Consider the following 12,214-nt stretch of genomic DNA (forward strand, 5'->3'; position numbering starts at 1 on the left):
GATGTGAATGGACACGACAAAAATCATGTCTTTTCATGTGCTTGGGCTGTCCCAAAACCAAGGGACGCACCTTTTCCACCATCGGACACACCTTTTCATGAAGAGTCTTGACTCCTCACCCAAGGGACACACCCCATCGTGGCAAAAAGGACACACCTATTCATGTGGGGACACCCCTTTTAAAAACAGGGACACACCCCTTCATGAAAAGGTGCACCTATTCCAAGGGTCACACCCCTTCGAATAGGCACACCTTTTGGAACCAAGCACCTTATATAAAAGGGTACCTAGAGGGGTTAAAAAGGAAAACCCAGCCCCAAACCTTAGGTTTATCCTAGATTACCCAAGGGTCAAATAAACCCACCCTTTAAATTTTTTGGGCAACCACCCACCATAGGCAGCCACAAACGAAAAACAAAAGGGACGCTCCATTTTTCAACGCCCGTACAGATTTCGTCAAGGTGGCTTGCCTCCCTACGCAGCCCCTGCCCTCGCCGGTTTGCTGCTCCTGCCCCCTCGCCGTTTGCTGCCCTGCCCCCCTCGCCATATGCAGCCCCTGCCCTCGCCAATTTTTGAAATTGGTTCCCTGCCAGCCTGCAGCGCTAGATCAGCGCCAGCCTGCCATTTCTGCCGCAAATCAGCCTTGGAAGCCTGCAGCCTGGTTTCGCCAGCCTCTATCGTGATCCAGCCTGCAGCCTTGGAAGCCTTTTATCGCGATCCAGCCTGCAGCCTGTTTTGCCATTGACAGCCTGCCCCCCCCCTTGTTTCGCCACCTTATCTGCCAGTTCAGCAGCGGTTCAGCCCTCCTATCGCGATGAAGACAGCCTGTTAAATGCACCCTGTTCCTGTTTTCCAATCCGGACCAGCCAGGCCCAGATCTGCTCCTCGCAACCCACTGCAACAAGGACCTCCGGACAGAAATCTGCAGGCCTTTTCTACGCAACAAATTTACATCAATGCCAAGTGGATTCTTTCCATTCTACTTTTAAGTATTCTCTTGTCATTATCCAATTGCAGCAAATGAAAGACGCTCCCTTAAAGCATGGAAACCCCTGGTAATTCACCCGGCATTTCAAGGACACCTCAGGCATCATCTACCACACAATATCGTGTTCAGATTGCACAACCAGCCCATTTCGGAGCTTTGGCATCGTGGGTCTTCTGTGTCACGTGCCCTCCTAGTGATTTGGACCACATCCTATACCTTCTGCGTGAGACACCTCAGTTACATTACTTCCTCAGCACAGTCCAGGTTGTGTTCCACGAGACACGAAGATACCCAGAACCCGATATTCCTCATGAGTTTGCTGTCCATCTTTGGAGAGAATTTTACCCCTCACCTTCGGCATCTCCAGGGTACTCTCCACCTCCTTCAGCTCCCAGATATCCTCCTATACAGGTTGTACCTTCCCCAAGACAGTATTTACACTCTGAAGGCACTCCTCCTGGATATCCTCCACTTCCGACAGCAGCTCCTTATCCTTTCTCAGATCCGTGGACTCTGCAACCTACTCCTGTACTCTCACGAGCAGTAACACCCATTTCGGCATCACCAGTGTTACCTCAAACACGACCTCCTTTACCAGATTTCCACGGGTGGTTCCATCCTGCCTCGCTTGCCCCCTCCAACATGAGCAACCTCAGGGAGCAGCCCGAATCTTCTTCCAGGAATGGTACAAACTAGAGCGCAGGTTCGTGCTTTTCTCACAGGAACCTCAGATATGTCGCAACGCTCGCGTGCAGCCTCTCCAGAGATCAAAGACTCAAGTCCAAAAAAGACCCCTGAAGTCAACATACAAGGCGAAACATTACTGCAACTTCAAATTTCCCAGCTTCAGGACAGCATCTCCGACTTGGTCCAGAAAGTCCAACAACTCCAAGATTCTCGCAGTACCACACATACAGAGGATGACGTGACGCAACCACACGACTTTGCGGATTCATTCCCACCTGAGGTAGAAAACACTGAACTCCGTGCCCTCTACCGTTTACTCCAAGCTTCCAAAACTAAAAGACTTGACATCAAACTTCTGGAAGCCTACACTGGTCAACGCAATCGCCGAACAGTTGACCAATGGCTCGCAAAATTGCGCATGTATTTTGATACTGTTGACCTCACTAAAGGCAAAAAGATCGCCTTGGCAACCTCCCTCCTCAAGGATACAGCTTTTCTATGGTGGCAAAGACGCTTAAAGGACGGCAAAAGTGTGTTAACCTGGGAACGTTTTGAACACGTGCTCCGTAAGCAGTTCATACCTGCCAATGCGGACTTCCAAGCACGTTCAAAACTCCAACAGTTGGAGCAAACAGACTCCCTGTCTTCCTACATCTCTCAGTTCACCACATTGGTGCTAGAGATTGATGGTTTAACTGAGGATGATTGCCTTCATGCTTTCATCTCAGGCCTAAATCCCTCGTTACGCATTGATGTCCTCAAAGCAAACATCACCACCACAGCTGGCGCTATTGCTTACGCAGAGCGCATTACAGATTTCCAAAACACAGGGAAGCAGAGTGCTAATCGCACACAGAACTCTACTATGGCCAAAGCTACTCGCCCTCAAGATAACCTCAGGTTTCGAAAAAACTCGGGTCATCAAGGTCAGGGACAGTCTCAAGATTCCCAGAAGTCTCAGAAATCGTATGCTGGATTCCAACAGAAGCACTCCTCCAAGGATCGTGCCTCTTCTTCTTCACAAAGTCATTACCGACATCCCCAACATAAAGGTGCGGCCACTGACAAGAAGAACAACTCCACCACAAAAGGACTTTGTACCATCTGCACAGGCGACCATAGATGGTTCGATTGTCCCAAGCGACCAAAGCAAAATTCCAATATGCAACCTAGCACTTCCCAAACAGAAGATGCTACCCCAGCACAAGACAAGAAAGGCAAAGTTGTTCGAATGGCAAATACCATCCACCTGAGCCTTGCCAGCAACCCCGAACCTTCCCTGGCCACTCAAGTACTTTGTGTTCAAGGATCGATTCGTGGAACAACGGTCACTATCCTCATCGACAGTGGCTGCTCTCATAACTTCCTAGCTAGTTCTATGGTCGACAAACTTCGGTTGACCACCAGTCCTAGTCTCATGGACTATCAGATTGAACTCACAAATGGAACTACCTTCTTGTGCAACACCAGAATAAAAAACTTGTCTTTTCGCATCCAACATTATACGGACAAGTTGAACTTCGACATCATGCCTCTTTCTCGGTACGATGTCATACTTGGACAACAGTGGCTCTACGACTATGATCCATCAATCAGTTTTCGCAACCATACTATCCAATTTGTCCACCAGGGAAAACTTATTGAGCTAACTGGTTCTAGGGACTCTCCTTCAACCCCAGTTGCCTCTGCCCTACAAGTAAAGAAGTGGGTTCGTAAACGCCACGCCAAGTAAAGACTTCACTTCTGTTGGTTACGGCAGTCGAGGAGACACCAACAAAGGATCCTCCTAAATACCTCAACCAACCTTTTTTCCAGCCCTACCTGGATATTTTTCCACAGGAATTGCCAAAGCAGTTACCACCTCGACGACCAGTATATCACCCAATCGAACTTATTCCCGGCAATAATCCACCGTCAAAACCTCCTTATCGGGTTTCTTACACTCAAAATGAAGAAATCCAAAGACAGGTCACCGAACTACTCAACAAAGGTCACATTCGGCCCAGTCGCAGCCCTTTCGGATCTCCTGTACTACTTGTGGAAAAAAAGAATAAGCCAATGCACCTCTGCATCGACTACCGAGCCCTCAACAAGCTCACTATCAAAAACAAGTATCCATTGCCTCGCATCGATGACCTCTTCGATCAACTTCTACAAGCAACACAATTCTCAAAGATTGATCTTCATTCAGGTTATCATCAAATTCGCATACGAGAAGGCGATGAGTACAAGACAGCTTTTCGAACAAAGTATGGACACTATGAATGTTTGGTCATGCCTTTTGGGTTAAACAATGCCCCGGCCACATTCATGACACTAATGAACGACATCTTCAGGCCTTTCCTCGATAAGTTCGTCATCGTTTACCTCGATGACATCCTCGTTTTCAGCAGATCCCTACATGAGCACAAACAACATCTTCACCAAGTTTTTGAAGTTCTCCGCGCAAAATCTCTCTACATCAACATTGAGAAGAGTGAGTTCTTCAGGACCCAACTCGAATATTTGGGACATGTTATTTCAGCTCAAGACATCTCTGTGGATCCCAAGAAGGTCGAGGTAATCCGAAACTGACCTACTCCTAAGAATGTTCATGATGTCCGCTCTTTTCTCGAATTGGCAAACTTCTACCATACAAAGGTCTATCAGTTTTCCGAAATCACAGCTCCTATGTCCGAATTATTGAAAAGCACAGCAGTTTTTCAGTGGCTTCCCGAAACAGAGTATAGTTTCCAACAACTCAAGCAAGCACTCACTACCACACCAGTTATGGCTATTGCTGACCCAAACCTTCCATTTGAGGTCATGACCGACGCTTCCGACATCGCTACAGGAGCAGTCTTGATGCAAGAAGGCAGAGTTATTGCTTTTGACAGCCATAAACATTCTGATATCCAAACCCAATACCCGCTTTATGATAAGGAGTTTCTTGCCGTTGTACATGCTTATCGCTCTTGGAAACATTATCTCATGGGAGCCGACTCGGTGGTCAAGACAGACCATCACTCTTTAAAGTATATCTTTACTCAGCCAGTCATGAACGCTCGACAAGCACGCTGGGTTGAGTTTCTGGCCAACTTTCACATGACCATTGAGTACATTCCAGGACTACGCAATGTAGTTGCAGATGCTCTCAGCAGGTTAACTCTAGCATCAGCTATGGTAATCTCTACATTATCTGTGGATGTTCCAAATTCATTCAAAGGAAAGTATTTCAATGATAAAGACTTCGGCATCATCAAAATGGTTACATCTTCCTTATCTTGTCAACAAATGAAAGCAAGCCGACGACTTCCAGCAGGACTTCTTCAGCCTCTTCCAGTTCCAACTGAAAGGTGGGAAAGTATTTCCATGGATTTCATTACAACACTACCACGATCCTCCAGAGGTAACACTCAGATTATGGTAATTGTTGATCGACTGTCCAAAATGGCACACTTTGTTGCTTGCAAAAGCAGTGCACAGGCTCCGGACATCGCCAAACTCTTCATACAACACATCTTCCGACACCATGGATTGCCCAAGAATATCATATCCGACAAAGATCCTAAGTTTACCAGTCACTTTTGGATTTCACTGTTCGAATCTTTGGGTACAACTCTACTGTTCAGTTCAGCCTACCACCCAGAATCAGATGGCTAGACTGAAAGAGTCAACCAAGTTCTGGAAGAAATGCTTCGACATTATATTCAGTCACGCCTAGCAGCTTGGGAAGAGTATTTACCACTCCTTGAGTTTGCTTATAATAACTCTTTCCATAGTGCCATCAGCATGACTCCATTCCAAGCAGCTTATGGACACACTCCGATTGTACCAACGAATTTTGTACTTCAACATCGAGTGGCCCTAGCTGATCAACTGGTTCAAGAAATGCAAGACATTCTACTCCAAGTCAGGGATCATATGTGAAAAGCGCAAGAGCGGTATCAACGGTCTGCCAAGAAACATAGACGTCACCTGGAATTTGACACTGGTGACATGATGCTATTATTTGTAGCCCCACATCGCTATAAGACGGTTAAGTCTGTGTTTCCTAAGTTGCGACCAAGATACTATGGACCTTTCCAGATCATCAAGAAAAATTCACCTTTAAGTTACAAATTCAAATTACCACCATCATGGGGTAAAATCCATCCGACATTTCATATTTCTTGGCTAAAGACGTACATTCCAGGCGATGAAGTAGTTCCTCCTGCAGGTGATTATGTCCCAGAAATCGAAGACGATTATGTTCTCCTTATTCCTGAGCGTATTCTAAACCATCGACAGCGAGAGACTCGACATCGACTTATCACAAAATTCCTTGTTCTTTGGCGAGATCTGGACGACTCCGACGCTACTTGGCAATCTAATGAAGACTTACAACAGTACCCTGACATTTTACAGCAGTATTGTCAGAATTTACCGTGATATTTTCTGCATCAGTTCATTATCTCCACCAGGGTCTTATTTTGAGTGGGAGGGGATGTCACGATCTGTGACGTATTCCTTTCTCTATATCTAGACTTATGGATGGTTTGATGAATGGACACTTGTGGAAGGGTATGCCCTTTCGACGGGACACTTCCTATGAGGCACAACCCTTCACAAGAGACACTCTATTGAAGAGACACTTCTATTGTAATGTACCCTCTCATCAAGGGTCACACCCTTCACAAGGGGTACACACCTCTTCATGCACATACACTTTGGAGTACACACCTTTTCATGTGTGACTCTTCACTCTCTATATAAGAGAGGGCCAATTGTATGGATGACACACTACAGATACACTACAGACACTCAAGCAATACAATTATTCCTTGTTCTCTGCTATTTCAGTCTCCTTTATGTTTCTTAGCACATTTCTAAATATAGTAAATCTAGGATTTCTTACAATTGAGGGGGGCGGTAGGTTGACTAGAAGTAGAGTGAAGCAAGGGGAGCTGGATGAGATTTCGGGACATTGTCTTTGTGTTAATATATCAGCAACAAGTGTTCGTGAATTGAACTTAGAAATGCATTCATGCCTGCCAATAAACATCTGTTCAATCCCCAAAGACCTTTTAATGTGTTCAAGTATAGCATTTAGAGAGAGAGTTTCATTGAGTCCACTCAGCCCTTCACAAAATCCTTTTTTTTATTGGCAGCTTGAGATCAAATATTTTCAAACAAGTTGCAGATTTCAAAAAAAGGTACACAACAATGATTTTGAATCCTACAACTTACCAAGAGATGTGAAATCATAGATGTGACCTCTTTCCAAAGACAACTCTGCAAAAAATAACATTTATCAGAAGATTGAGGCGTTATTATTACATTTGCAGAACAATACACAATCTCTATAGCAAATACCGTCATGACCTTGACAGTATGTGCTTTCAGTCTGTAGATCCAGATTTCCACAAGCAAAAAAGTCATTGACTATGAGATCCATTCTCGACATAAAAAGTGAGAAAAAACTGTTGAGGGGATTCATTGTAACATTCTTTACAGCAATTCCACCTAGCCAGGAAGATTGTAAACAGGAAAAGGTGCATTGCGATCCTTCAAATTTAAAAGCACTAGTTCGAGCATTAAAATTACATGAAGCAAAAAAACTAAAACAAATAAATAATTGCCATGTATGTCTACACTGTACAGCAACAGTCCAGAACATGATCATATGCGAAACCATAGACAGAGACTTTCACAAATGTGGGTGACTGAGGTTTTCAATTAATTCCCCAACAAGTTGATATCCAACAGTTGTTGGCAATGGCATCACCTACAAGAGCATGAGGGTCAATTTGTATCAGAGTCACGATCCCTATTTGACTTCAATCAGGAAGCAGGTCACATGCATCATTCCTGCATAGGAAAAAATGCATATGTTACCCACTTGTTCAAACTCCAGTACAAAAAGTGGAATAATTAGAGATGGCCCATTTTGTCACTCCTTATTCACAGAACCAGCAAGAGGCCTTGGAGGTTATGTCACTCTAAGAGGACTGACCACTAGACGTAACTATCCACCAAGAGGGTTGTGTCAGACTGGCATCATCTTAGGGCACGGTCACATGTTCAGAACTGTGCCGCGTGGAACAATCGGCCCGTTACTCTAGCCATCTATGGCAAATTATGATCGGCTTGCTAGTGAGGAGATGATCTGGGCTTCCTGGTGTGGGTAAGCAGCATTGAGGGGCAGCAGAGCAGTCCCTCAACTGCATACCTAGACTTCTAAAGCCCTTGGAATCTTTAGTCATGTATTTCAACTTCAGGAATACAAAAGATACTATCTTCGAAGAATGGGGGGTCAGCCATACCCATATGAGCTAATAATCAGGAGAGAAATCAATCTATGCATACAGGCTTGTATCATTAGAGATGCTAGACAGAAAGGTGGCGGAAATAAAATTCAAGGTATGTAACCAAAAAGAGATGAGAACAATGAAGCTTGCATTCTGGGAGTGTCCCACTACTCCTATATCCAACATAACTCTCAAGTAATCAAACATATTCCACTTTTGAAGAGGTTATTCATGGTATATAAACAACAAAAGATGAGAACAATGTAGCTTGCCTTTTTAGAGTGTCCCATCTACTCCTATATCCAATATAATTTAGAGTGATTATACATATCTTGGAGTGTCCCACCTACTCCAAACTTTAGAGTGATCATACATATTCAACCTTTGTGAAGACTTTCATATAAAGAGGCAAAAGAACGTGATTCCAAAGTACCTACAGATCCATCTATCTCACACAGTACGGATCACCATGGGCCAGATTGCAGCCACACTGCATCATAGAGACAGACTCTGCACTCTTTGTGATCTTGATGCAATGCCCAAGACACTATGAGATCTGAGGGAGATATACTGCCTTTTCATTCACAGATATGAGGATATGAGCAAAGTAATTGACTGTTAGACCAGAGATGCATTGCACTTTTTGTGCATGAGGTCACCCAATTCAGATCCAAACTCGTGCAGCCTGCTTCTAGACACAGCCCCCAACAACAATAGATTTACTAACTCCTTCACAGGGAAAGATGGGATTGGAAAACGTTAAAGATTGGGACCTTGAGTTTCAGACACACCACATCAGCAAGAGCCTAGAAACAGCACCGAGGATTCCCAATGGGACTCAGATCCTCTTAATTGTCAAAATTGTGCTTTAGCAGAAGCATGTTTCCAATAATTTATTTAATTAACACTCGAAATCTAAACAGCCATCAATTAAAATTGAAACAACATTTACTTTCATCATCATACAAATTTTAGAACATATATGGTAAAGAACATAGATTACAGAGCCAATGACGTCGTATGGGGTGCGACTCGAAATGCAAGCCATTGGCTATGTTGCAGAGTAACAAGGAGGCCTCTTGTGCGACATCTAAGCAACCTACTGAAGCTCCCTAGGAGCACATAAGCTGACAGAGGATTGAAGGTATCAACTACCCATCCTGACCTGAAGTCTATCTTAGAATAGTATCTAGATCCCTTCAGTTCATCCAACAAATGATCCACCCCCACCCTAGAGATGGGGAAGCTATTTTTAATAATCATTTTATTCAACTCCCTATACTCAATGCATAAACTGAAAGTGATATCCTTCTTCTTCACCAACAAAGCAGAAAGAGGCAAATGGAGATTGACTATGAGTGATGAAGCCTTTGTCCAACAACTCCTAAGTTTGCTTGGCAACCTGATCTTTCTCTGCCTCTGATAACAGGAGCCTTCTTGATGGGCTTTGATCCTTTCTCCAAAAAATGGCATGATCAACTTCCCTTTTAGGGGGAAAACGAGGGGGTGGTTCCTAGAAAATATCCTGATATTGCTGTAGCAAACCTAGCATTTCAACTTCCTCCACTTTGAAGCCTTTACTTGGTTTCGAGGGCCTCTCCAGACTACTCTCATACCCAGATCAGAGATGGCTGGCAGCTTATATCCACTAGGCGGTCTGACATAGAGAGCATCTCATCAGATCACGGAGACACGAGCAGGGGTCCTTGCCTAGCCCATCCCAGAGTATGATCACTGATTCTTCCAATCAGAGCATGTTGCCCCCCCAGCCACAGATAGCAGGAGAGACAGAGACCCCGAAATCAAGATGCGACACATGTTGGGGTAAAGGCACTGGCCACCCTTGTAACAGTATTTTTCTAGTACTACTAAGTACACTAAGTACACATTGTACTTAGGTACTTAGTGGCCCTAGTCTTATCCATATATATACTAGTGTGTGTACTTGGGGAGGTACCACTCATTCTTTTATCCCCACCCACTGGTGTGTGACTACTGTGAGTGTGTCTCTCTACTCCCTACTCTATCTCTCCCTCACACTCTCCGTCAATTGGTATCAGAGCCGACGGGCTCTCTCCCTCTGCTTCCACTCCCTCTCTCCCTAGCCTACCCCTACCGTACGGACAAGTCCGTACGGCCGTACATCGTCCGTACAGCCGTACGGACGAATCGCGACAGCCACAGCTGCAAGGCGGGATCGCGGGCATCGTGGCCAAGACGCGGCTGCAAGGCGGGATCGCGGGCATCGCTGCCAGGACGTGGCTGCAAGGCGGGATCGCGACAGCCAACGCGTGGCTGCACGTCGCAGCCAAGGGCTGCTGCAAGGCGAGGCGCGGGCGTGGTAGCTGCGGCGTAGCTGGAGCTGCAAGCGATGGCGCGGGCGGCGTAGCTGGAGCTGCTGAAAGGCGGGAGCACGGGCGGCTCAGCCAACGTGTGGCTGCACGACGCAGCCAAAGGCTTGCAGTAGCGCCTTTGCGCTTGCTTGCAAGCCAAAGCTGCGAGCCAAAGCTGCAGGACGTAGGGCGTGGCTGCACGTCGCAGCCAAGGGCTGCATCTGCGCAGGCCAGAACTTCAGGGATTTGGCATTAGTGACAGCCTGTGAGAGCTGTGTGACTGAGTTGGGCTTCCAGTAACAGCTCCGGGTTGTGTGCAGGCCTTTTGTGTCTGGGAAGTGATGCTGGGACAGCCCGAAGAGGGTGATTATGCTGTTAAGGTTCTTGTGGATTTGCAGAGCAGCTTACCAAAGTTTCTGTGCTAGAAGTGTGTATGCTTGACACTTGGGCAGAGGTTTATGCTTTTGTCAGTGTGTACCCGCACATGCCTTGTGAGCAGTAGCAGTTGATGCCATTTACTGTGTTAATGCACGGAATGTGCAGCAAATTCAAGGGGCTTTTGATGCTATTATGCTTGGGACAAATGCTTTAGTTTGTTGCTGCAAGTACATCCACATTTGGTACAGATTTAGTCGATTTTGACCAAGTTTGACTTTAGTCAAATTTGGGGCTTTTGTAGCCTGACCAGAAATCTGTCAAGTGGGAGCACTCTACATGCATCAGGCTATCTCGTAAAGCACTACTATGCTTTGAAAGTGGAAATTTGACTTACAGCTTTTTTTTTTTTGGTCAAAGGTCAATCTTTTAATTGGGGTCAAATCTCTGATTTTCTTCATGCTTTCAAAGGGCTTTTGAGCAATCTCACTTCCAAACTGTGAATTCAGTTGGGGGGGAAGTTTCTGGAGCATATGGAGGTCTAAAATCAGAGATCTTCATCCACAATCTGAGATTCACTGTTTTTTTTTTTTTTTTTTGACAGTCCGGGACTGTCAACCAGCAAGTTTGACCAGATTTCACTGTCAAAAAGGTCAAAAAGTACTGCTATTTTTTCAGAAAATAGTTCTGGGCTTTTTCTGGAACACTTTGAAGGAGCTGTACCGCACTTTCGCCAGCAAAAAGACAGGAACAGATTGCTGTACTGTTTCTGCAGCAAGTGGGAGAAAGACTTTCAGTTGGTTTTATGCCACTGAAACAGTACCCAGTTCATTTTCTGATCGTACTTCCGCTGCGGGGGAATTTTCTTGGAGTAACTAGTGCTTAATTGCACGACTACAGGGAGTCAAACTCTATTTTCTTTACCATGAGTTCCAGCAGCGACGTGTCGTCCTTGTTCCAGATAAAGAAGCTCGAAGGAGCTAAAAACTACGACATATGGAGGACACAGTGCTACAATGTGTTGATGCAGAAGGACCAGTACAAACCTATAAAGGAGAAGGGTGTTAAGCCCTCCAACATTACTGATGAGCAGTGGGAGAAGATGGATGGCTTGGCCAGGTCGACCATTATGCTTACAGTTGTTGATTCACTGGTTGTAGGCATCAGGGATGAACCTACTGCGTGGAAAATGTGGCAACGCCTTGAGGATACTTATGCCAAGAAAAGTGCCACGGGAAAAGCTTACTGGCTGAAAAAGCTTGTTGGTCTTCAAATGAAGGAGGGGACAGCTATGTCCACTCATATTATTGAGTTTAACAGCATATTCAGCCAGGTGATCAACCAGGGGTTGAAGCTCGATGATGAGCTGTATGTTCTCTACCTGAGTCATGGGACACATTCAGGACTTCTACCAGCAACTCAAATGTCATTCTGTTATTTGCAGATGTGGAGAGTGCTCTTCTACAGGAAGAGATGAACAGAAAGAACAATGCTATTGGGAAGTCAAATGCTTTGAATGCACGCAGCAGGTCCAAAACACGTGGTAAAGACAAAGAAAGAGA

The 12,214-nt window shown here is 45.3% G+C and overlaps 1 protein-coding gene across 1 annotated transcript in view; it reads right to left on the minus strand.

Annotated features, from left to right (window-relative positions):
* LOC147893724 (vacuolar protein sorting-associated protein 26B-like) overlaps positions 1-12,214 on the minus strand; it is a 101,973-nt gene that overhangs the window by 66,916 nt on the left and 22,843 nt on the right. Inside the window, exon 6 of the mRNA XM_087385666.1 lies at positions 6,884-6,928. Within this exon, the coding sequence (XP_087241792.1) occupies positions 6,884-6,928 (45 nt within the window). The remainder of the gene's footprint in view (positions 1-6,883; positions 6,929-12,214) is intronic.

This window comes from Dipteris shenzhenensis, chromosome 15 (genome assembly GCF_047967505.1).
Source record: "Dipteris shenzhenensis isolate YYH24624 ecotype China chromosome 15, Dip_SZ_1.0, whole genome shotgun sequence".
Classification (NCBI taxonomy): Eukaryota; Viridiplantae; Streptophyta; class Polypodiopsida; order Gleicheniales; family Dipteridaceae; genus Dipteris; species Dipteris shenzhenensis.